This window comes from Trichosurus vulpecula, chromosome 1, assembly GCF_011100635.1.
Source record: "Trichosurus vulpecula isolate mTriVul1 chromosome 1, mTriVul1.pri, whole genome shotgun sequence".
NCBI lineage: Eukaryota > Metazoa > Chordata > Mammalia > Diprotodontia > Phalangeridae > Trichosurus > Trichosurus vulpecula.
This window is the reverse complement of record NC_050573.1, coordinates 512,148,966-512,174,334: the sequence shown is the minus strand read 5'-3', so window position 1 is coordinate 512,174,334 and position 25,369 is coordinate 512,148,966. Positions and strand designations below refer to the sequence as shown.

Genomic DNA, 25,369 nt, shown 5'->3' with positions numbered 1-25,369 from the left:
AGGGATATCTTCTGACTAACTGGCTGGACATAAAAGAACAAAAATGTATCGAAAAAAGGGAATACTCCAAGTTTAATCAGATGCCAATAGGAAGATTTAGCCAACAAAAAAAAAGGTTTAAATGTTACTTTAAAACATTAGCCCTTATTTTACTTCAGAAATCTGGTAAAGTTTAAATATAGAATTCTAGTTCTTTTCCAGTAGCTATGACATTATTTGGCCAAAGGCTACTAATTTATCATTAGCTGTGCTGGCTGGAAGAATTTTCTATTTCATGCCTTTAACTATTAACCTGTGCTCCACTGCTGGCTCAGAATGTTTGAAAAGAAAACAATCCTTTCCCCTTCTTCCCCAAACAAAGCCTCAGGGACCTGGCCCTGAGATGAGATTTCGATATACGATTAGGGAAAAAGCAGGGGTGACTTAGGAGAAAGGCCATTTCCCAACAGTCAGGCACACAATGGTGGGTGGGTGGGTGTGTGTGTGTGTGTGTGTGTGTGTGTGTGTGTGTGTGTGTGTGTGTGTCTGTCTGTCTGTCTGTCTGTCTGTCTTTTCTTTCTATCATTTATCTCCTCTGGGTATAATCCAGGAGTAAGATCTCTGGATCAAAGGGAATGGACAATTTAATAACTTTAAAACTTGATTTTTATTTGGATTTAGCTGACACATTTCCTAATTTTATATGAATTATTTTCCTAGTTTATTAATAAATTTTGATAGCCAGGGCTTTTAGATCTATCTGGTTTTGGGGAAACAAAAAAAAATCTGCAAATCATGTGAATGTCACAGCAAGGAAAGATTTATTGTAGGAAACCTTGCTATCTCACTGTTCAAAACACCATTAAATAATAAGGGGTCATCCTTTGAGCCTTGGGTCACAATGGCCACAAATATTATATGATTTCATTCAGTTAGCCTTTCTCATAAGCTACCCAATAGACATTGCTGGCATCATACTATCAAAATTAAAGCACAGTCCTTTTTGTTAGTAATCTTTAAATTACAAAAGTCAAAAGTGACAATGTGTAATCAGCAACAATCATGTTATTAAGTTTTGTTTAAATGTTTTGTATAATGTACCTTTTATACAGCAGTGGTTGGAAAGTCTTTATCCTTTCAAAACAAAACATAACTGATACCCAAATTGATTATTTTTTAATCTTATTTTAATAACATTTCTTTTTTTTCTTAACCTGAATCAAGAAAAACAAACACATCCCCCAACCCTAAGATACTTACTAGAATCTGGCATGATACGGAGGTCACCTTCTTTATAGTCATCTAAAAGCTGGTACATGTACAAGACAGGATCTTTCTCATAGGTAATATAAAACCACGTGTTCATTATAGGAGCTCTAGCTAAGACCATTCCCCTCCATTCGTCCTTTGAGCCATCCTCTGTTTCAAACATATGTTCCACTGCTTTTCCAATCATTGTATCTGCCAAATGGGCATCACTGATTCGAGAAGATGCTGAAAAAAAAAATCAGTATTTTATAATGTATGTTTAATGAATGCTTTTTGAGTGTCTTATTAAGAGTTTACCTGACACTGAATGTTTTCTCTATTCAGTTCTGAATTTCAAACATTCTTTCAGCCACAGATCCAACTCTTAAAAACAGCACTTAGTTTAAAATAATATTTCAAATACTTCCAATTTAAAATTACTTGGCAGATCAACTGCTTTCAATAGTGTTAAAACAATGCAAATGAAGGATTTTAAGGATTTTTAAGTTTACATGTTACTAAAAAACAATCTAATTCTATTCTCCCAGTGGCTTGAAATGCTAGATCCTAGAATGCCTAATTCCTTTTCTCTTGATTGTGTTGGCGTTAATTTTAACATAGTAGCTTAGGAAGATACATTTCCTCCTCTTCCTTTTCCCCTTCCCAAATTATAATGTATTCCACAGATCAATGTGAGCAATTTGCAACAATATATAACCTACGTGACTATTCCTTCATCGACTGCAAAGAACTGACAATTCGTTGTACTTTTTGAATTACAGATTTAATATAAGTGCTAAGATCTTCAAATAATGATCAAAGAATTAAGACAGTATATTTTAATCTGTATAAGACAGATTTATGTTCTTTGTGTTTATGTGATTATAAAGTAATAAGACTCATATAAAGCTTCTACAAGCAAAAGGATGAGTAATCACAGCAGGCATCATCTGAACCACAGATCTTACGTTGTGGCAGTATTTTCAGTCAGTCTTGTGCTAGCAGCCTGGGTGAACAGAAATACATACTCTTTCTTGTCAGCGAAAATAGTGACTATTATCTAGTGTGAAGAATGTCACATTTATTATAAAGTCAGAAAAATAAAGTCAAAAATAGATTAAATTGAGATTATGAGAACGAGGTAAGGTCAACTCTTGACAAGTGTTTTTAACTAATGTACAAGGAACCAAGGAAGACAGTCTGCAATAATATACAAACTACATTTCTGACAAAGTAGTTAAGGAACATGGAATTTCCAAGTTGTTTTGAAAAATCTCCTCAAAGTCTTCAGCAGTAGGAGTCTTAGAAATAATAATTCAAATTTATCAAATCTTTTAAGCACTTTACCACCCAGTAAGTTAGAGAAGTAGGTGTGACTACCAAAGTAAAAAAGCTGTTAAGTCTACGTTCAGGAGAGGTTACATATCAAAAGAAAGAACCAAATGGGGCTTCCCTAGAAATTCTGCCTGTTTAATACCTGCACAATATCAAAGGAGTTACTTTCAGCAATGCCCTGACTTTCTGGAAATAATTTAATTAAAAATGCTATTACCCATCTTTCTTATTTAGCAGACTTAGAACTGAATGACTTTGTTTCCAATCAAACCCAATAATAAAGATTTATTATCACTTTAAGTTCGAAAGAATAAAGCATAGCTACTACAGAACAAGTGACTTATTCTAAAGGAAATGATGCTCATTTTAAGGTGTATGTTGTATTGGTTAACAAACCAGTCATTACTTTACAGATTTTATTCTGTTGATTTTGGAAGGCTTTTGGAAAAGTCATAATAAAATATTTTTCTCTATTAGGTTATCGCAAAAGGGCTTTTATTTTATATAAACACACCACACAAACCTTAAATCTAATTTTCTAAATACTTTACCTGTCAATTATCAATTATTTTTAAGCAAAAACCTATTAAATACAAAAAGATGCAATTCTCAAAAATACCAAAATAAACAGTAAAGACAATCTCTTTAGATGTTGACTATTCTCTAACACAGAGACTAACATTAAATGAGCAGATGACAGAATCATCCATTAGATTAAATAAACTAAGTTTTGAACAATTCATCAAAATCTAATTGTAAAGCAGTTAAAAAAAGACTCTTGGAAATTCTTCAAAACTAAATATTACTTTAGTCTGGAATAATTGTTCTTTTCTAGCCTCAAATCCAGTAAAAAAGCAAGTTCTTTTGTGTGCTGAGATTGTTTTTAGTTGTTCATTGCATCTCTAAAACATTTTATAATGTCTTACAGATTAGTAGGTACTTAATAAATATCTGAAGTTTTTTTTATTGGATTCATTCAACAAATACTCCTTTACTGTTGAATTGGTCATTTTTTAAATGACCTGAAGATTCTAATTAAATTGCTCACAGCATTCATTATACTAAGGATTACAGGAAAATAAAAAGCAAGGTTGAAACCAGGGACTTGCCCTAAAAGGATTATGATTTAACTGAGGAAATAACAGGAGTGCTTCATTTTTTAAAAAGTTCAAGGAGTAAGGATGCATAAGTATACTTGGAGGTATACTCCTCAAATTATTTACCTAAATGTCCACTTTCAAAGTATACCACATACACACAACAAAAAAACTTACCAACTCTGTCAGGAAGAACTTCAAGTGCTGAAACTCGTTCATCTTTGTGAAGTTCTAGTCCATAAACACAGTCAAATCCATCATATTTTATAAGATAGAGAGAAGGATTTACAGGAACCTGATCCAGAACTGTCCCTTTCCACTGAGTTACAGGTCCACTCCCTTCCTTCCATCCATGTTGAATTCTACATCCTACAATGTTTCTCCGGGGCTGAGAAATAGGTTTGCTGGGTCCCACGTTGCTTCGATGTTTTCTGTATACATATACACACACATATATACACATAATATACCACTTCAGGAATATGCATTTTTATACAGCCAAGTTTTTATAACATGCCCCCTCAAGGCAGCGACATGCACAGTCTACACAGATAAGTTTCACCAATTTAATTTATTCACATGGCATGAAAAATTTTAATGTCTTACAACAGCTAATACTTTAAGTATAATTTTTCAAGCTTTTATAGTTGCTAGCTTAGCTTCAACTGGGTTGAGGAGGTGCTCAAATATTTTGACATAAAGAAACTATTCATTTCAGCGTGTCTATTCAGTTGTTTCAGTCCCATTTAATTCTTTGCAATCTCACCTGGTCTTGGCAAAGACACTGGAGTGGTTTGCCATTTCCTTCTCCAGCTCATTTTACAGATGAGGAAACTGAGGCAAACAAGGTTAAGTTACTTGCCCAGGGTTACAAAGCCAGTGTGTCTGAGGTTGAATTTAAACCCAAGCCTTCCTGACTCCAGGCCCTGCACTCTACTGTGCCACACCTAGCTTCCGCTTATTTCAGAGTGCTCTGCAGAACTGGTAACGATGTAAGGTAGTTCACTGTATTCAATTTTATACATATATGTATATGTGTACACACACACACACACACACACACATCAAGAGAAAGACAGAGACGGGGGTAGGGGAGTGGGGAGAAACAGTTTAGCAGTGAATAAAGCATTGGATAAGGAGTTAGAGACACACGAGTTCTCAGATAATTATTGCCTATGTGACCCGGAGCAAGGCACTTAAATTTCTCTCAGCCTTAGTTTTCTCATCTATTAAAAAAGGGATAATAATAGCACTTACCTTACAGAGTTGTTGCAAGGATCAAATGAGATAATATATGTAAAGAACTCTACAAACCTTACATCAAGCTCAAAATTACATTAAAATGTAGAATTCCATTTTTTTCCTGCCTGCCCTCAAGGATCATACATTTTAATGGGAATACAGTTGGTTCACAATTTTTATGTGTAAATACCTTAATAATATAACATTTCTCCCATAAATGTTAGTGCACACTCCCACAAGTACATATATACTTAGAAGGAAGAATGGACTTTCATAGAAATTAACTACGGAACACCAACACATGTGAACACATGGGATTTGATGTGTGACAGGAAGGCAAATAAAGGAAATGTGTGTGACCAGAGGACCGGGGGGCCATTCTCCCTCTGACCTGCTTGCCGCCGATCTTGCTTTCTATTGCTCCCCAATCAGTGTATCTTTTCCACTTTTCCTTGCCATGTATTTTGCTCAGTGATGTATCCCTACCAGGCACGCTCATCACTCTTGTTGGTTGATCAGGAACTCTCATTATTTTTAGACTTAACTAATGCCCTCCAACAATATCCAATAAGTACATTGTGGTCACGGTTCTCTCCCCTGCTCTCGATCAGTCATCTTCCACATCCACTGAGTGGTACTGTGGTTGAAAAGTCTCTTCCCTGAAGAGGACAGGCTATCCACCTGCTTTATCTATCCCCTGTTAATGTGTTATCTTCAGACTCACCTCCGTTTACTGGAGGTGCTGCGATTAGTAAGTCTTTCCCCTACAGGGAAGTCTAAAGCGATCATTAATCAGAATCCTCAGTCTACGAATATTGCTTTGGCCATCTCAACCAGGGTTCTCAATCAATAATTGGGAAGCCCTGTTCTCTTCCTCCACTTTACACACTGGGGTGGAGACTTGCTTTTTCAAGTCTCTTTAAACTTCTTTTGTTAACTGCTTCTCTTCTTATAAACTCTTCTACGAAATGATTGTATATGTTTGTCTCACCAGGGCCTCTCAGTTCAACTGAGAGGGCAGACAGGTGGAACAGCGGACAGAGCCCTGGACCTGGAGTCCTGGAGGAAGACTTGAGTTAGAATTCTGCCTCAGACTAGCTGTATGACCCTGGGCAATTTTCTTTTATTTTTCTTTTAAATTAATATATTTTTAGTTTACGACACTCAGTTCCACAAGCTTTTGCGTTCCAAAATTTCTCCCCCTTCTTCCCCCCCACCCAAGCAATCTGATATAGGCTCTACATATACATTCAAAATGTAGGAACTCTTAAGAAGGGAAAGGCAATGAAACCCAAACAGAATTGAAAGAATCGTGAGATTGCCTGTATTTTCATTGCAGAATGTACCATCTCCCTAAAACACTTACACAAAGTACTCCTCATGCTCCTCTGTTTGGTGGACAGGAGTAAGAGTAGGATCAAGGAAGGAGATAGAGTAAAAGACAAGATTGGGGGGTAGGGGGAGAGATCCCTGAGTTTTAATATAAAAACAGAAAAGAGTAACAAAGCAACAAGGAACTGGGAAGAAATGTGAAGGCATTTATATTTTCTCCGGAGTCACTTAAAATAGTGATAACAACAGCTGATACTTATAATGCTGGAAGATTTGGCAAAACACTGTGCATAAATTATCTGATTTGAGTAATCACAACAACCCTATGAGGCAGATGATGCAAGCATTATTATTCCTATTTTATAGTTGATATAAAAATCCCAGAGGGGGCCATGGCCTACCCATAGCGAAAGATATGAAGTGCCAGAGTTGAGATCTGAGTCCAGGTTTTGCTGACTCCAAGCTTTACTGACACCACTACACTTGAGAATATAAGACCAGTTATATATTGTATTTGCACCAGACATTTAATATGAAAAATCTAACGGCTAAACATATGTGGGCCCATACATACACAACTGCTAGAGGGAAAAATGAACTAAAATGTTAGAAAATCATTCACAGCCTAAGGCAAGACCTAGTAACTTCTAATGTCTCCACAAACCTAAGAATCTTTATAGCAGTTGTCTAATTCAGGCTTCAGTTTCAAGCTGCAAAAATAACTTTGCATCTAACACAGCAGGAAAACCTTCTTCTATCTTTACATGACTAAAGCTCCTCTCTGGAGATGCTTCTCTGAATAAAAGATACTAGAGCATAAAATATGTAGTAATGAACAATATAAATTTTACATAAATTATTTTACTACAAAATAACTTTTTAAAACCCAGAAGTATTGGGATAAAAGTACTAAGTATCTCTGTATAGGATTACTTTTCCCCAGACCTACTATAAGGTAAACACAGTGGGGTGTTTTTTTCCTAATATCAATAAATGCTAGCAAAACCTGAAAACTAAGCAGCATGTCTTAAAGAATCCCTTTAATGAGAAGTAATTAATATACTATTAAAACTCAATGAGCCTTAGATGAAAACTAAGTTTTATATGATGCTGACTAAAAGGTATACCAACTGAAACAGATGAAATAGTGAACAGTGAAATAGTTATTCTAGCTCAACAACTTGGCTACTATGGAAGTTTAGACAAATAGTTCAAGGCCATTTATTCAACTCCTGTAACGCATTCTAAGGTTTTATTAATATAGGCAAGCAGTCACAGGAAAATCCTTAGGACAAATGGCTATTAAATTAACTCTATTACCTCCTTAGAAATGACTCTTGGAATATTCAAAAGTATTTACTTTTGTTCTTACCAAACTTGGCATAAGTAAAATACATTCTGAAACTCTTGACCCACAGCAAATCTGCCATTGTTCATCAAGAACTGCTACTTTGTAAGATTAGTCTTTAAAGAATCAATCTGATTCCCAAAACCAGTGTGAAAAGGGCAAACTTTACAAATGGAGGTACTCAAATCAACTGCTGCCAAAACTTTATGAGAATAAAGGAATCAATTAACTGTTTGCTCACCTAATGTGGAAGGTAACCATACTTTAAAAAGATCAAATTAAAAGATGTTTTTTATTATTTATAAATTTATAAATATTATGATTATAAATATTATAATTCTGTATAAAATGCAAAATTCCTGAGGGGAAAAAAAAAACCTTTTTTTTTTTTTTTGCAAATTATCTCAGGGTGTTCCTTGCTTCATTGTCTTGGGTAATAAATATTTTGTAAAATAAAATTAGGAAGCTTATAACGGAAAACAAATTTTTATCACCTAGAAGTATAATAGTACATTTTCCAAAGTACAAATTTATAATACAAGTCCCAGTATTCTGAGGGAGACAATCTACTTCACTATCAAAGAGCTGGTAAAACTAATATAAACAGTCTTTTTTAAAAGTCAAAGAATGTGTATAAGCATACTAATATATGTTAAAGATACTTCTTAAATTTACATTGAATTGTTTTAATTAGACCCAATGTGATGCTTACTGTTCAATGTACCTCAGTAATTAAAGTCTCAGCATCACTTCAATTTGTGAGCTTAAGAAACTTTGTAACATATATTTAAACACTGATTTTTTTAAAATTAAAGTATAAGTTAGGAAAATAAAAGAATTGTTTTAGCTCTTTGGGTGATTTAAGGAAATAAAGAAACAGTTATGGGGAGTTGAGATTGCCACCACAAATTTTTGAATATGTGCTAACTAGAAACAGGGGACCCTGAGGGAAAATTAGATTAAAATACAGCCATTAGTAATTGTAAATCAAGAATGACTAGGTTGAAAATTTTGTTTTGCAACTGGGACATTATCCCCATAAAAAAGACAGATTTTGGTATAATACAGGATTTAATCAATCTTCTTTGTGTGTAAAGTGGTAAAAATAATAGCACCTACCTGCCAGGATAGTTGAAGGTGAAGGAATTAAATGATTCCAAAGTACTTACAGAGTAAGCACAGTAAAAATATAGACTATGGGGTTTGGATGAAATAACATATGAAAGATAACACAAATGATTTTCTAAGAATGATAAATTAAAATTTCACCTAGCTGAATTTATGAAATTTTATTTGAGAAGAACTGGAGAAGTCTGATGTTATGTTTTTAAAAAACAAACATGATGTCCTTTAGATTTCTAGGTTTTCTTATATTGTGGAATTTTGAAGAATATTAAACATGATTAGAAATGAGACTTCTCTTTTAATTAAGAGAATATGCCTTTAAATATATATGAAATGTCACATGAAATTTTTCTAAAATATTGTAAAGTGCTGTTAGAAAAGCCCCTTCCCTATTTTGAGTTATGGAAATGAATGTGATAAGTCTTCAAAAAAACTGTGATGATGTGCCTTTTGCCTTAAATTCTTATAATTTAATAAGAGGTTTAAGGACCCCGCCCCCAACCAGAGTTGTGTTTTAAATTTGTAACTGCTTGGATACCATTACTTTGAAATGGACTCAATTGATATCCTTTGGCTAAAATAAGTTTATTATCTTATGAATTGGACGGCTAAAAAAAAAAGGCAAGATTGTTTTAAAAAACTATTAAATATTGAATGGGTTATATTTTCCTCTAAACTAGCCTCCTAAAGGGAAAGACTGCCTTATAATGTAACTTAGCAAGTAGCTCACGTAATAACTGAAAAATCAAAAACTAAACATTCTCAAGTACGGTACTTGAAAGTACAGAAAGCAGACCTCTGAAATTCTTTAAAGTAATCTTTAAGAACTAGAAAAAAGTCTGGCATGTGGTAAACACTGTATCAAGGAATCACTATTGCCTCTTTAATTGACTGTAATTACTCCACAATGAATAAATTCTATACTGGGTTTTAAATGTCACTGGATGTGATTAATACCAAAGGAGACAGGATGAATGATTTTCTCTGTAACATAATTTTAAAATACATTCTACTGAACTTTTTTTCTTTTGTATTATAAAATCTAAGAAAAGCTATTAGGGCAGGTTACTTCCCCTTTTGTTCAGAAGGCTGTTAGATCAAGAAATGTATCTCTTATAGAATGTGACAAAATGTTTAAAAACTGTTAATATTTAATAAGGTATATTTTAAATTAAAATAAAAATGATAAATGACTTACTTCTGAGAGAAAAGCATGGCAAAATTCTCTTTAAGAGAACTTTGTTTGTGAAGTTCCTTAGGACTTCCTACTTGAGCTAAATCAGGAGATCTTACCAGCCTGGCTTAGTGTGTTGTCAAACACTGAAGGACTGCAGTTTAGGGAAATATCATCTCTCTCAGCCAAAGTAGGGAAATTTCTAAGATAAATTTTAAATGATAAGTGAGCTTCGTTTGAGATCATTTAAAAAACCATGAAATTCTATCTGTTAATAATCAGGATGTGGCAAAGTTACAGCTTTGAACCAACTATTCACTGTCCATAATGTTTACTGTACTCATGTAAAACTCCAGAATGTAGTATTTCTACTGCCTATCCAACTTATATTATTATAATATATAATATATAAACATATATATATGTTTGTATATGTATATGTGTGCATGTATGTGTGTACACACATACACACAGTCTCTAACCAGCTTGCCTCTCCAGCATTTCCTATGGTAGTTGCCCGTAATATTGGCACGTTGATTTTATGTGTCTGCTTAAAATTGGTCACTATAAAGTCTTTCTTCTACTTACTCTGAGAGTTAATGCTTCTTCTAGAACTTAGAACTCCAATTAGCAAACTCACCTTAAGTGGCCAGATGTACTTTCCCTTCCCTTATCCTATCTACAAGAGCAGATCAAGGATAAGTTGCATATCTAAATATTAAAACCTAGCAATGCTTATTTAGATATACTTTAGAACATTATGTGCATATGGTGAATTTTGTCTCCAATAAACTATAATGAACACATGAAAATTTCTGTTAGTGAACACTGTATAAATTTGAACCAACACTGTTAATGATTATTGTCACATGAACACAATAACTATACCCTGCCCTAACATATGATTAATGAAGGTTTGATATCAAAGGCAAAATCTTGTGGGTGGGACATTAATTTGATATACTTTAGAGTTTTTTTTATTTCTGGTATACTTATAAGATTTTAAAGCCAATTATCCAACGTTCCAGGGGCTGCCATGTCCTATGGTCTGAAGACTGCTACAGCTGGATGTCTGTCCTTGGGAGAAAGTTGAGAGGGAGACCTTAAGGTAAAGGTAGGTAAAGGTAGGATTCTCTTGATTTAGTTCCCCATGGAGCTACTCTGTTTCTCAACAGGAAATTTTCCCTCCTAGATAATTCTGAACCTGGCTTTGGATACCTTGTGAACAAAGTAGAGCTTTAATTAGCTCTTAACTATCCCTTTTGCCTTGAATAAAACAGAGCTAAAGGAGTGTTTCTCTTGTTATAGCATTTCTGTATCATCATAACCATGTTTCCTAATTTCTCAAATCTAAGTTACCCTGTTTAACTCTGTGTTCAATTAACATTTTGATCATACTTACCACAGTAACAGGACATTTCAGTTAGCATAATACTCCCTTGATGGACAGACTGAACGATGTGGTGTCTTAACCAATTAGATAAATAGACTACTGAACGTCCCTCCTCCAAATGCCCCAATAAGTTCCCAATATACCTACAACTTGAATGTTGGCAATAGTGACAAATTACATCCACACTGTTCCAGGATGTACCTAGCCTAACTGCAAATCAAATGATCTGTCTCATCCAATCGAAATATAATCAAAATAAGTTTCTCAAGATTTTGTAGATTCTTAGTTCTTGTTTTACTACTAAAAAAAGCTCTGTAAAACCCTTATTTGTCTCTGACTCTTGAGGAGTCAGATGACCTGATTTGTTGGCAACTGCTAGTCATACAAGTAAATCACTCTGTTTGGGATTTTGAGCCTCAGTTTCTCTTTGCTTAAGATTCTACAGTCACACCCACTTCTGAAAAAAGGGACAAAGGTAGATTTTTTTTCATCTCTTTTCTGAGACCAACTTTAGTCAAAGTTGCCATAAACAATGTAAGAAAGCATTGAGGTTCATTTTTGTATGGTTCTTTTCACTCATATTTGTTGTTACTGTGCATGTTATTTTCATGGTTTTGTTTATTTCACAATGAACTTCATTAAGAAGAGACATGTGGAAAAGAGCAATGGCTCTGTTGTCTGAGGACCTGGGTTCAAACCTCATCTGTCATGTGTACTACCTGTATCACCTTGGATAAATCATTTAACTTCCCTGGCCTCAGCTTCATGAAGGGAATAGAGAGGATTGGAAGGTCTTTCTGACCTTATGATGTTATGCTATTCTGCCCCGCGCCCCATCTTTAAATTCTTCATAGTAATCAATTCTTATGGTATGCTGATATTCCAATATATTTCTGTACCACAATTTACAAAACTTCCTTCCAATCTTAATCATTTTTATTGGAAGTCTTTCTAAAATGTATTACGTATTTCCCTACCTTCTCAAGCCGTATATTAAAATTAATTTAATAATTCCTTGGTAATGTTTAATAGCATCAATCTGAAATGTAAAAATGATGACCCCAAGGATTATAGCTATACAAAACTGCCTCCAGACTACAGGTCCGTTTAACTGCCTTTTTTTTTTTTTTTTGGTCTTTTCCTGTTTACGTTTTCTTCTCTTACCCTCAGCTTCTTGATATTATCAATGTGCCTATGTCTCAAAATCCCATGTTATCCACTCCCCCAATACCTTGCTTCTTATCTGTTACAGGCTGGGGAGCCAGATAATCAAATTTATCAAAAATAATATATAAAACATTAAATAAGTTCTGAAGGAAGGTATGAGTAACTCTAGACACTCCAAGGGCTTTACCTTTGGGATACCAATCTTGGCAGCTTAGTGGCTTATTTTACTCACTTTTTCATTGTCACATATTCAAAATGACAGCTGATGGTGCCAGTTAAGTGACATCTGGCAATTCAAAAATAGCAAAAGGAATTTTCCAATAAAGTTTGCAATTCACATTTTAACCTTCTACTCTTTTTCATAATTAACTATACTTTCTAACAATACGAACAAAGATATATTATTCAGAATTTTTTTAAGAATCCTAACACAAGATTTTAACGCTTACTCTATAAATGCTTTTCTCAAGGTTCATATTGATTCATAGACAAATGTGCCTCTCTTGAAGAGTGTCTTTTGTGTATTAGAGTAACTAAACAAACATCCTGAGTTTAAGAACCAACTCTACATTAAGAATTGTTGAAATATAACTGGTCTCAGAGTAAACCTGTACCTGGTGTTTAAGAATTGGACTTAAGAAAAGTTTCTTCATGGATAACTGACAATATTGCCAGATCATAACATTTTCTAGAAATCTCATTTTTTAAACTAAGAAAATTAAGACAAATATTCAATTTTATCAGAAATTCTTCCAAAATGCAGATTCAAACATGAACAAGATTTGAAAAATTCTTCATATCAACATTTATATGAATCACTTCAGCACTGGAATAACCTAAAGTTGTTCCTCAAAAACTAAAAATCAGGGTGAAATTGGCTACCTGAAGTTATCAAAAGGTTTAAGAAACCAGATGGTAAGTTACTACAAAAGGTATTCTCTTATGACAGAACAGAGCTAAACTAGACCAACTAACTCCTATCCCCCAATCAGAATTACGCATAGTCACTTATTTCACCTTATGGTACTATGTAGTCACAAGTATAAGAGAAAAGGAGAGAAATGAGGGAGGCCTACAACAACTCTATGATGAGAGCTCTGATATATAGTTATTTAATTTTAAGATAGGCAAAGATGTTATGTAAATATACTTAAACCTTGAAAGTTCTCACCGTATACCTTAATACTCTTACTTTCCACATGCTGAATAGCTAAAACCAATGATGTCAAAAAAAAAAGGTCTTACTTATACAGATGACAAAAACAAATAAATGTTAACTATTATGTTATTAACTATATACATTCACATATACATTCACATGAGTATATTTGTATTTTAAATTTTAAATTTTTTTCAATGACAGAAAATCCACCTTTTCTTGTATCCACCCCCAATTTAAAAAAAAGGCAAAACCAATGTAACAAATATGCATAATCAAAACAAATTCATGCATTCAATTCAACTGCAGTTCCAACTGCAATTCAAAATATGTCTCAATCTCCACCCTGAGTCCATCATGTGGACAGCACGCTTAATAAAGAACCCTTTGAAATTATAAGTATTTCATTCTCTCAAGTCTTTCAAAATGTTTATCTTCACAATATTGCTGTTGTACAATTGTTTTCCTTGTTCTACTTAATTTGCTCTCCATCTGTTCATACAAGTCTTCCCAAGTTTTTCTGAAAACATTCCCTTCATCATCTTTTTTTAATAGCACAAAAGTATTCTATCACATTATATGTGATTATCTGCTCAACCATTCCCCAATTGGTGGGCATCCTCTTAGTTTTCGAGTCTTTGCCTCCATAAAAAGAACTGCTATATATTTTCGTACATATAGATCCTTTTCCTCTTTGAAGTATAGATCTAGTAGTGGTACACTAGGGTCAGTGAGTATGTACAGTTTAGTAACCTTGGGGGAATAATTCAAAATTGCTTTCCAGATGACCACTACCAAAGCATTAATGTCATTTTTTCTAACTACCCCTTTCAGAGTTTGTCACTTTTATTAATTTATTTTTTTGGTCAACTTTGCCAGTCTGACAGGTGTGAGGTGGAAACTCAGAACTCCTTTAATTTGTATTTCTCTAATTACTAAAGACTTGGAGTTTTCTATGTGTGTGTTTTTAACGTGGCTACAGAGAGATTAGATTACTTTCTCTCAAAAGCGCTTGGTATATCCTTTGACTATCGATTAGGGAATGGTTCTTATTGTTATACAGTTGAATGAGTTCCCTATAAATCTTAGAAATGAGACTTTATCAGAGCAACTTGTTACAAAGATTTTGGCAAGTTTTCTATTTCTCTTCAAATTTCATAAACTAGATTTGTTTTGCAAAAACTTTATATAATTAAAACTGTTCATTCTACCTTCTCTGATTCTCTTTTAATATCTGCTCATGAACTCTTTGTCTACTCAGATTTGAAAGATAATTTGTCCATTGCTCTTCTAATTTGTTTGAGATGCCATCCCTTTATGTCAGTCACATTTCTATTTGGAGCTTATCTTTTTACGTGGTATGAGATGTTGGTCTTGTCAGACTGCATTCCCATTTCCCCCTGCAGTTTTTCCAGAATAGCAAAATTTTATACAAACAAGGGTTAGAATTTTTGGATTTATCAAGCACTAGGCTACTGTGCTCATTTGCTTCTGTATATAATGTACCGAATGTATTCCGTTCTTAACCAGTACCAAACTGGTTGTTTTTTTTTTTTTGGAGGGGGCAAGGCGGAGGCCAGGGCAGGGTAAGTACCCAAAGTCACATAAGTGTGTCAAGTGTCCGTGGCCGGATTTGGGATTTGAACTCAGGTCCTCCTGACTCCAGGGCCAGTGCTCTACTCACTGTGCCATCTAGCTGCCCCCAGTACCAAACTGTTTCAATGATTTCTGCTTTTCACATTAATGTCAGATCTGGTACTCCTAGGACCCGTTCCTTCCCAACTTTTTCCCATTAAGTTCCCTTGAAGAATCATGACTTTTTGCTGCTCTAAATGAATCATTTTTACCCCTAGCTCTATACTTGTATTTTGACAGAAATGGAACTAAGTAAATTTAGGAACATTATATTGGTTCAACCTCCCCAGGAACAATTAACATTTCTCCAATTATTAGGTCTCTTTATATGTATAATGAATGATTTATAATTTTTTTCTTATAATCTTTTTGAGTATGTACTGATAGGCAGACTCAAGTATTTACTTTCTGTATTATTTTAAATCCAATTTTTCTCTTCCTAATGGATTATATTGGTAATATTTTTAAATGCTGATAATATATATGATCTTACTTTATGTCCTGCAACTTTGCTGAAGTTATTGTTTCAATTAATTTTTTAGCTGACTCTAGGATTCTCTAAGTACAACATCATATATCATCTGCAAATGTGATAATGTTTGTTTCCTCTTTGTCAATCAACGCTTAATCCCTAATTCCTCTTTCACGTCTTACCACATTTCTAGTACCGAATCAAATAACAACAGAGATTACGGACATTGGTGCTTTATCCCTGATGGCTTCTAGTTTATCACTATGATATATAATGCTGGCTCTTGGTTTTAGATACTTGTAACCATTAAGGAAATGATCCATCTATTCCTATGCTTTCTAGTGTTTTATTATCGACTCATTACCTTTGTCCTGCTGTAGTTGAGACTCTCATGCCTATTCTCTCTTAGTTCAGATTTGATATTAGGACAAAATGAGACACTTGCAAGTCACTGAACACACTGCCCTAACACAGCAAGGATTTATTAAGTGGCATTTAGTTTCTCAGGACCAACACCCTTCCTCTACATATGGAAATATACCCAGTCAGCAGGGCAGGGTGACTCCTGTGGGCTTCAGAAATCCATGTCTAGGCAGCCTACATTCTACACAGTGGGGATTTTTTATGCCTTAGATGAACAGGGAACTGTGTCAGACATGCCAGAGCCAATGATGCCCCAGAGTTAGCTTTGTTCTACCCTATGTTGCTAAGAGGTGAAGTGGATAGTGAGAAGGTTTTGGAGAAGGAAATTACACCAGGGAAGCCAGGGCCAATCAGGTACTAGGGACAGCTTTGTTTTCTTTCAGGTAAAACCTCTCCACATTGTGGGTGGGAAGAAAGAAGCTGGGTCAGGGATACCCCAAACCCCTCTTACTATCAAGAGTACCACACAACCCTTCTAGTCACCTTGGCTCACAACCTAGATGTCATTTTCAAATCCTTACTTTCTCATTCTTTCATATCCAATCGATTGTCAAGTCCTGTTGTTTCTATCTTTGTCATCTCTCTCGTACACTTCCCTCCTCTGACTCTGCCACCATCTTGGTTTAGGGGTGGGGAACCTGCAGCCTCAAGGCCACATGTGGTCCTCTAGGTCCCAAAGTGTAGCCTTTTGACTAAATCCAAACTTCACAGGTTAAAGGGCACACTTAAGGACCTAGAGGGCCACATGTGGCCTCAAGGCTGCAGATTCCCCACTCTTGGTTTAGGCCCTTGTCAACTCATACTCATGCCTGGACTTTTGCAATGGTCTGAAGGCTGGTCACCCTACCTTGTGTCTCCCTACTCCAATCTATTTTTCACTCAGCTGTCACACTGATCTTCCTAAAGTACAGATCTGATCATATCACTTCTCTATTCAACAAACTCTTGTGGCTCTCCAGAAAAAAGGATCAGATATAAAATCCTGTGTCTGGCTTTTAAAGCCCTTTATAACCTAGTTCTTACCTAGCTTTCCAGTCACCTCATATCTCATTCCCTGCTTCCCTTACTCCCCAGGATACTCTGTGATGCAGTGACATTGGCCTCCTTGCTGTTCCTTGCCCAAAATAATCCACCATCTAATTCCAAGCATTGTCACTGGCTGTGTCCATGCCTGGAACATACTCTGTCTGTATCCTCATCTCTATGCCCTACCTTCCTTGGTTTCCTCTAAGCCTCAGCTAAAGTTTTACTTTCTGCAAGAAGCCTGTCCTAGACCTTAAGTGCCTTCCCTCTGAGACTGCCTCCAATTTATTCTGTATATAAGCTTGTTCTTACATTATTTGTTTACATGTTTCCCCCACTAGACTGTGAGCTCCGAGGGCCAGGGCTATTTTTTGCCTTTCTTTGTATCACCAGTGCTTAGCATAGTATCTAAGACACAGTAGATACTTAACAAATGCTAAATGACTAGAAGTAGAAAGGTTTGCCTTGGCAGGAAAAAGGGCTACATATCTTCATGTGAAACAGAGCAAAGGAAGAGATATGGAAGATTTCTGAGTGATGTCAGCTGAGGGTAGGTGGTAAAGGGTTCAGAATGAGAGCTCTCAGCAAATCATCTAAATTTTTCCTATGAAGTACTATGTAAAGTCCTTAAGTGAGAGAGTGAGGAGGAGGGTATTGTGAAGAAGAATGTGACGATGTGCTTCTGTAATGAGCCAGCAGATTTCCTGGTTGTAGTGGAAAAGTTGAGACTATGCACAAATACAGATTAGTTTTAGCCTGGACTGATGATTTCTTCAAACTCAATTCAGCAGTATGTAAACCTACTGATCGTGTTGACTTGAGCCTCTGCTCCCTACTGCCACTTTCAAATTGTTTCCTTACCAAACTCACTCATAGCAACCTCTTCTCCTCTGAGGTCCTTGGAGAGGTAAATGGTGAAAGAATTACAAGACCAAGTTTTGGCAAGGTATGACTGGCCAAAGGAGAAAGAAACAAGGGATTTAAGAGAAGAGAATGGTGTAAAGTTGAAGTGAGTCACCAAAAGGTTAATGCAGGAAGGGGGAACAAGATGAAACTGTTCATAGGGTGACAGTCAGGAAAACAATGGATAGGTGAAGGACTAGAAGTCACAGTGAAGAACAGTTAGTGGTCATAAGGCAAAGGAAAGATGGAATGAAAGGTTATGATCAGTTAAAGAACTTTGGAATTTGTAAATATGGAAGTGGAACACTTAGGAAAGATGGCAAGATCAAGAGTATGACCATCTCTAAGGTTCAGTGGAAGAGTCAAGCAAGAGAAAGTATTAGTAAAACTGAATTGCCCCCTCCCCCCTCCCCTGTCTTGCATTCTTCAAGGATCAGGTTACTCATTCTACCATTCATACACTACCATTCACCAGAAGGAAAAAGCATTCTTAAAATAAGGAAAAAGGAAAACTAATTTCCTTATTTTAGGCTCATAGTTGCAGGAATATGAAATTCAGTAGTGATTCAAAGAGGATGTTCCTATAAACAGGTTAATTAACACTTGTTTACTTGTTTATTATGGAACAGACCTATTAATCTGGAGCTAATTGGCAGCTAACTGAAGTGGATGTGCCCTTTCCTCTGAGACAGCTGCCAATCAGCGGGCATTGAGTCTTCCTGGCAGGCTTGGAAATTATTGCAAGGAGGCAATGATTTCATGTGTATACTAACCACTGGTGTTCTTCTATTTCACTAATAAAACATGCAGTGTGATTCAACATAAATAACTATACCTCCTATATAATGAATGTCTTACATAACAGGGTATTACTGTTTTTGAAATATGCTGCCAGTAATAAAATACAAATTCAAAATCATAGTAATTACTTCAGAAAAACATTTTCTAGTATTATAGATATAAAGCTAAATAGTAATGACATGAACTTAAGACAGTCCCTTAAAAAGTTATACATGCTATAAACGCACTTGTGCATAAATTCTTCACGATAAAATTTGATTTGTTTTTTTTTTTTTGGCCAGCAACAAGTAAAAACTGCATCAGTGAAACAATGAATAAATTTTAAAAATACATTTTATACTTGACAAACATAGTTATTTATATGCCTGTTTTATGTCGCCCTAGTAGACTCTAATTACTTAAGGATGGGAACTATGTCTTAACATATTTATATCCTTCCTAAAACCTAGCACAGCACATCACAGATCACTAGATTTTACACATACGTGTAGAGAAGTGAGATTTATGGGCTATTCTGAAATTAAAGTGAAGTGCTCGAACAATCAAGGAGAGCTTATACCTGAAACTAGATGGTGAACCAGGTTGTCAATGGAAAAGGGATGAGACAGATGAATAGGAACAAATATAATTGACCTCACTGCTATTTTGTAACCTCAGAAGCCCCTAGCACAGGGCCTTGTACTCAGAATTTATGGACTGACTGAAAAAAAAAAAAGAAAATAAAGGAAATCTCCCTTGAAGTTCTTATAGAGCAGAGGCCTAGTTTTCTCCAAGTTAACTTTAATCACACCTCACCACTTTGCTCTGTGTGTCATCTTGGGTTTCAGTTTTCTCATTGGTAACACAGCAGACTAGATGGCTGCCTCTGAGGTCCTTTCCAGTTCTAAATCTATGATCCTAGGTGAAGTATACCTTCAAATTCATAACCATAATATGATAAAGGCATTTCATTTTCAGACTGTTTGAAATCTTTCTACCAAAACAAAAACATAATTCTTGCTGTATAATCATAATAACCTCAAAGAAGAGATAAAAATCTGCACTTTACTCCCTTCTTTACAATGGTTGGGGAATACATGGGAGCATGACATATATTATGCCTGTTAAGACTCTTATCATACATTGGTTAATCTTGCTGAACTGCTTTTTCCCCTCTTTTTGATTCACTGTTGGACTACATAAGTAGAGGGGAACTAGTTGTCCAAAAAAAAAAAAAAGTATCATTGAAGCATTTTTAAAATGCACAGAAGAGAACAAAAGGAATAGTAGAGCAGGACAGCTTTGAAAGGTATACTGAATTGATTATATACTTGTAATGGTGATGTAAATTTGAAGATCTGTCCATCCATTAACAGGCCCTTGTGACCTGCTTAAGTCACATGGAAAACCTAAGTCACATGAAGCCTGTGGTGGGAGGAGCTTGCTGAACAGATGGAACATAAGGGAAGAAGTTAGAGCAGTTAGAGCTGAGGGAGGGAGAGAAAGCAGCTAGCTGTGAGCTTTTGTTTGTGGGAAGACCCCAGCAGGGAGAAGGCTTTGGGATGGTGGTGCCCCTTGCATTGTTATTGTGTGTGGATTTCTTTGTTGCTGTGATGGATTTGGCTTTCTGGTCTTTGAATAAATGTTTTGGTTCTGTCTTCCACAAAAGAGTCTGCTATATTTTGTGATTCAGAACTACGCCATCATTTTCACAGTCACTTTCAATGCTGTGAATATTGCATTGGCGATATAAACACTTTAAAAGAAAAATAAGCTATACATGAGAGAGTCACAGTTTCATGTATAAAGCTCTGTTCTACAATATATGTAGAAGTACTCATTTTAGTTAAGTTGAGAATAAAAAAATTTAAATAAAGGGAAATGGCATTAAACATAAACTAAATTATAAAATGGTAAAATGTGAACAAAAATATCAAAGGAATAAGCAACATAAAATATGAAAAAATAATTCCAGGGGAATAGAAATGACAAGAGATTATAAAGTTAAGAAATTCTATTGTACATGTATATTTTGATTCCTATATATTTTCTATGTCTAGCACACAATATAAACCTACAAAAAAAACCCCACAAAAACAAAAAAGAAATATAATAGCATTAGAATTTTTATGAACAAAAATATTAAGATATGAATATTACTAGCATTTTAAATACAGATAAAGTACAAAATAAAGTCTCAAACTTTGTTATAAAAAGAATATTCTTCCAACACAATAAGTGAAGTTAAACTTTATCTCACCTATGAAAAAGATTAGCACAACATGTAATATGTTAAGTATAATTGTGCCTCATAGTCTTCCTGAGTATCTATGAGACTTCCACATCATAAAGTACTTATGGGATTTTAATAACTAAACCCTCATGTCAAATTTAGCTCCATGGGTGAAACTCTAATATTTAAAGTCAATGTAACACTTTCTCTTAGTAATTTAAAAATAATTCTAGTAAAGAAGTTTAATCATCTGGTTAACCTGCAACATCCCCGTGAAACAGGAAGCAGATAACACCAAAAGAAAAAGGCTGGTACCTTGCCCACTGTCATTAAGAAAATCAGAGGCAATATCCGAAAATTAATTCTGGTGTTATGGTTCTATGTTCAACATATTAGGGCATACATGTGACTTTTGTACCATTCTTGTAAAAGTGAATAGATATTTGAATGTTCCTGAACAAAATGGAATGGAAATATATGCTATAAGCAGCAGCATGTACCATATATGTAATACCTAAAGGGGTTATTTGAAATAACATAAAAATAAAAATCAAGTTTTATAAAATGCTTACTTGTGGGAAGTCCTTTTCTTCATCATGCTGGCAGATACACCTGCATGTCCTGCAAAGACATATATAAAGGAAATGAGAAATGACTAAACAGCGTGAGGAGCTAAAACTAATTCACAAGTTAAACTACAAATAAAAGCACAAAACTTAATTCTCCAAGAGTTGATAAAAATGATTTGATAGCTAAATGTAATATGAAATGATTTATTTTCTCATTTCTTAAAAGTAATATATCCACACTAAAGATGAAGGAGAGAAGTGGTAAGAAAGAAAAGCAGCCATAAGTAAAAGGGAGTAATTAAAAGCTATATTAAACCTGTAACTTTGGGAAAGTATATTCTGATACAGAGAATATCTTAAAAGTAAAGTTTTACTGGCAAAAAATTTAGTATAACTAGGGGTTGTAGGGAGATAGTGAAAAAATAAGCCCCTGAAATATGTTGTCATACAGAATAAGATATGGATCACAACTGTTTCTGAAGAACTAAAAAATGAGTGACTCCAAGTGAAAAAATAAGCACCTGAAATATGTTGTTATATGGAATCAGACACGGATTACAACTGTTTAAAGGTACATAGTTCAAATGCAAAGGCTACCTCATAAAACCCATGAGAAACTCTGCTGAAGTAGGAGTAAAAGATGACGAGCTAGTCACATGGCAAAGGCAGACTGCTCATAGGTGCCCTCCAAATGTCAGGAGAAAGGAAAGAAAATAAAAAGTTCATATAGTGCCTACTATGTGCCAGGCATTGTGCTAAGTAATTTTAACAAATATTTCATTTGATTCTCACAATCACTCTACGAAATAGGTGTTATTATCCCTATTTTAGAATTGAGGAAAATAAGATGTTTACCTCACTTATAAATATCACTTCTAATGATTTGCCCAAGGTCACACTGACTAGTATGATACCAGATTTGAATACAGGTCTTCCAGACTACAGGACCAGTGCTCTATCCACTAAACTACCAGTTGGTGTAAAGTGAGGATGGTTTCCAGTTAACAAGATAAACCCTTTACAGAGACATTATGGGTCTCTATAAGACACGGACAATGGCAGCATAGGATGGACAGACATTGATGGCCTGTGATCTACTTCACTGGAATGAAGTTCCAAATTACTAAGATCACAGATCCATTTAAGTATTGAGTCTGAGAGCAACATTTTAAAAACCATAATCTACATAACAGATTTTGATGAGGTCCAGACAATTAACTTTAGAAAAATGGCCAAAATATTTTTAAAAGTTTCTAAAAGTTATTCGAGATATTATTTTTGCTTTAAAAAAAAGAAAATCTTCTGAGGGTACATGAACTAGGTTGTCAAAAGCAAAATAAGAATGGAGAGAGGTTATAGAAACTTAGAATGATGATTATTTCAAAAAACCAAAGAATGATAAACAGCAGGTAGTAATGCAGAAATACCTACCCCCGTCTCTAACAATAAACAATCTAAGACAGAGGAATTACACAAAAGAAACAACCACAAAAGAAAACTATCATTAAAAGTCCGAGGAAGATGATACTAACACCAGAGTAGATATATTTTAGTTACAAAAGGAATATGATTCATTTATAAAGATGAAGGAATATCTCACTTTCTTCTTGTCGTGAAACTAGTAAATACTGATTATAAAAGTTGCCATCCCATACAATTTCCAACTTAAGTCATTCCTCTTATTCTTACACTGATGTCATAATCCAATGCTGCTTTGTTACCATGGAAACTGTCATGACAAATTCAATGTTACAGTTCCTAACAAGATCAAAACTTTTAAAGGAAGGTAGTCATAAGGCAACTGAGTCAAGAAACTCTCAAAAGGACATTTTGTTTTTAAGATGAAAAGGTAAACAGATGTTATCTCTGTTCTCCACAACACAGCAATAAACTTTTAATATTCTATTTGGATTATACTTTGTGTCCAGTTCTTCACTGCCTAAAGTTTAACTTCCATTATCACCACCCTGTAGAAATTACTTTTTCAAGTCACCAAGGATCTTTTTATTGACAAATAATATAGCCATTTCTCAATTATCAATTCTTTTACCTTTCTGCAGCATTCAACACTGATGACCTGCCTGCCTTTCCCTTTCCTTCTTAAAATTCCCTGCCCCTTTGACTTTGTGACACTACAGAATCACTATTCTTTCCTTCAAACTCCTTGAACATTGCTTTGTTGGCTCTTTCTAATGCTAAATACTTGTGTATCCTAATGGTTCACTCCTTTGACATCTATTTTCCTCTTTATATATAATAACTTCTTCCCATAGAGATCACAAATCCATGGCTTCAATTATTACTTTTATTTATGTTATACCCAAATTTCAATTAGTATCATAGGATGGTAGCTTAGAAGCTAGAGTTAGAAAGAACCTTAAAAGTCATTTAGTCTAAACCTTCCATTTTACAGATGAGGAACTAACATCAAGTAACTTGCCTGAGGGCCTCAGAGGTAGTAAGTAGGGGAGCTACTTGACAAAATATTTTAGGCACAGTCATCAGTATGTCCCCCCAACCTTGTTAACTGTAGTAACTAAGTAGTAATTAAGGTGGGATTTTTTTTTTACTCTTTTCTCTTTTGGAGCATTGTTGTAAACAAATGCCTTTGATGAGTCTCGCCTTTATTTCTTTGATTAAACAGGAGTCTTTGATGATCCGCTTAGAAAGCCTAGTTCACATATGTTTGAGTCACACGGTTGTGACGCCCTTTGACCCTGAACAGGGTATGTAAATTCAGAGGTTAGTCTTTTGTTTGGGGCTCTCACTCTCTGGAAGAGTGTTGTGTGATTTGACTAGACGAGACTCTGGGTAGCTGTTGTTAAGGAGCCCCCTGGCTTTGAAGACCCAGGTGTTGGTGCTTCTCTCTCTGGTAATTATATGTTTTGCTGTGGACAGATAGAAGCCTATCTAATGATTTGTGTTTTATATAATGTATGTTTGTAATTTCTGTTTGTATTCTCTCTGAAGTTCAGGATGCTGGCTTTTCCCCCTGAAACAAGTGAATGATATATGTGTGTTTAATTAAAGTGAGATTGTTAACTCCTTAAAGTTGCTTTCCTCAGAAAAGCAGATCAAAGAACCTGTGCTAATAGCCCTTCTGTGTGCTAGTGTTACTGGCCTTACATACCTCCACAGCAGCTGCAAGCAACATTGCTGTTAAACTGTCACAAGCTCCATTAAAGAAAAATGAGGGAGGGTTTGTCCTTACGACCTCTCCCAGTTCTTCTATTACTTCTATTTGTGTTTCCTACTGTCATTTAAAACTGAAATGTCTAAAATCTAACTTATCATCATTTATACAAATCTTTACATATCCCTTTATACATCCTTCCACTGAGGTGGTACCATTAGAATCATCACTGTTTCTTCCTTGTCTCAACCTTCCATATCCATGTCTTTGTATCTCTCAGCGCCTAATACAATGACTGACACACGTTAATTACTTAATAAATGTCTGCCGAATTGAACTGAAAGTCCCAGAAGAAGGATGTGTAGAAAACCTAGGTCTAACGCTGTCACACCCTTAGTCATTAAGCTTCAATGGCACCTTCTTAACTCTAGGATAAAATATTAACTTCTCTATTTGGCATTTAAAGGTTTTTATGATCTGGCTCCAACCAAGCTTTCCAACTTTCTTTTCTGCTACAAGCCCTATGTGAATGTTCTTTAGTGCTTACCTTATTCATTTCTATCATTGTTCCTTGACTTTTATCATTTCCCCCTTCCAGT

The 25,369-nt window shown here is 35.0% G+C and overlaps 1 protein-coding gene across 2 annotated transcripts in view; it reads right to left on the bottom strand.

Moving 5' to 3' along the window:
* SPIN1 (spindlin 1) overlaps nt 1-25,369 on the bottom strand; it is a 114,628-nt gene that overhangs the window by 11,003 nt on the left and 78,256 nt on the right. For both annotated transcript variants that reach the window (XM_036740894.1, XM_036740893.1), the window contains exons 3-5: nt 21,641-21,689; nt 3,837-4,090; nt 1,240-1,473 (exon numbers count right to left, since the gene is read on the bottom strand). In XM_036740894.1, the coding sequence (XP_036596789.1) occupies nt 1,240-1,473; nt 3,837-4,090; nt 21,641-21,689 (537 nt within the window). The remainder of the gene's footprint in view (nt 1-1,239; nt 1,474-3,836; nt 4,091-21,640; nt 21,690-25,369) is intronic.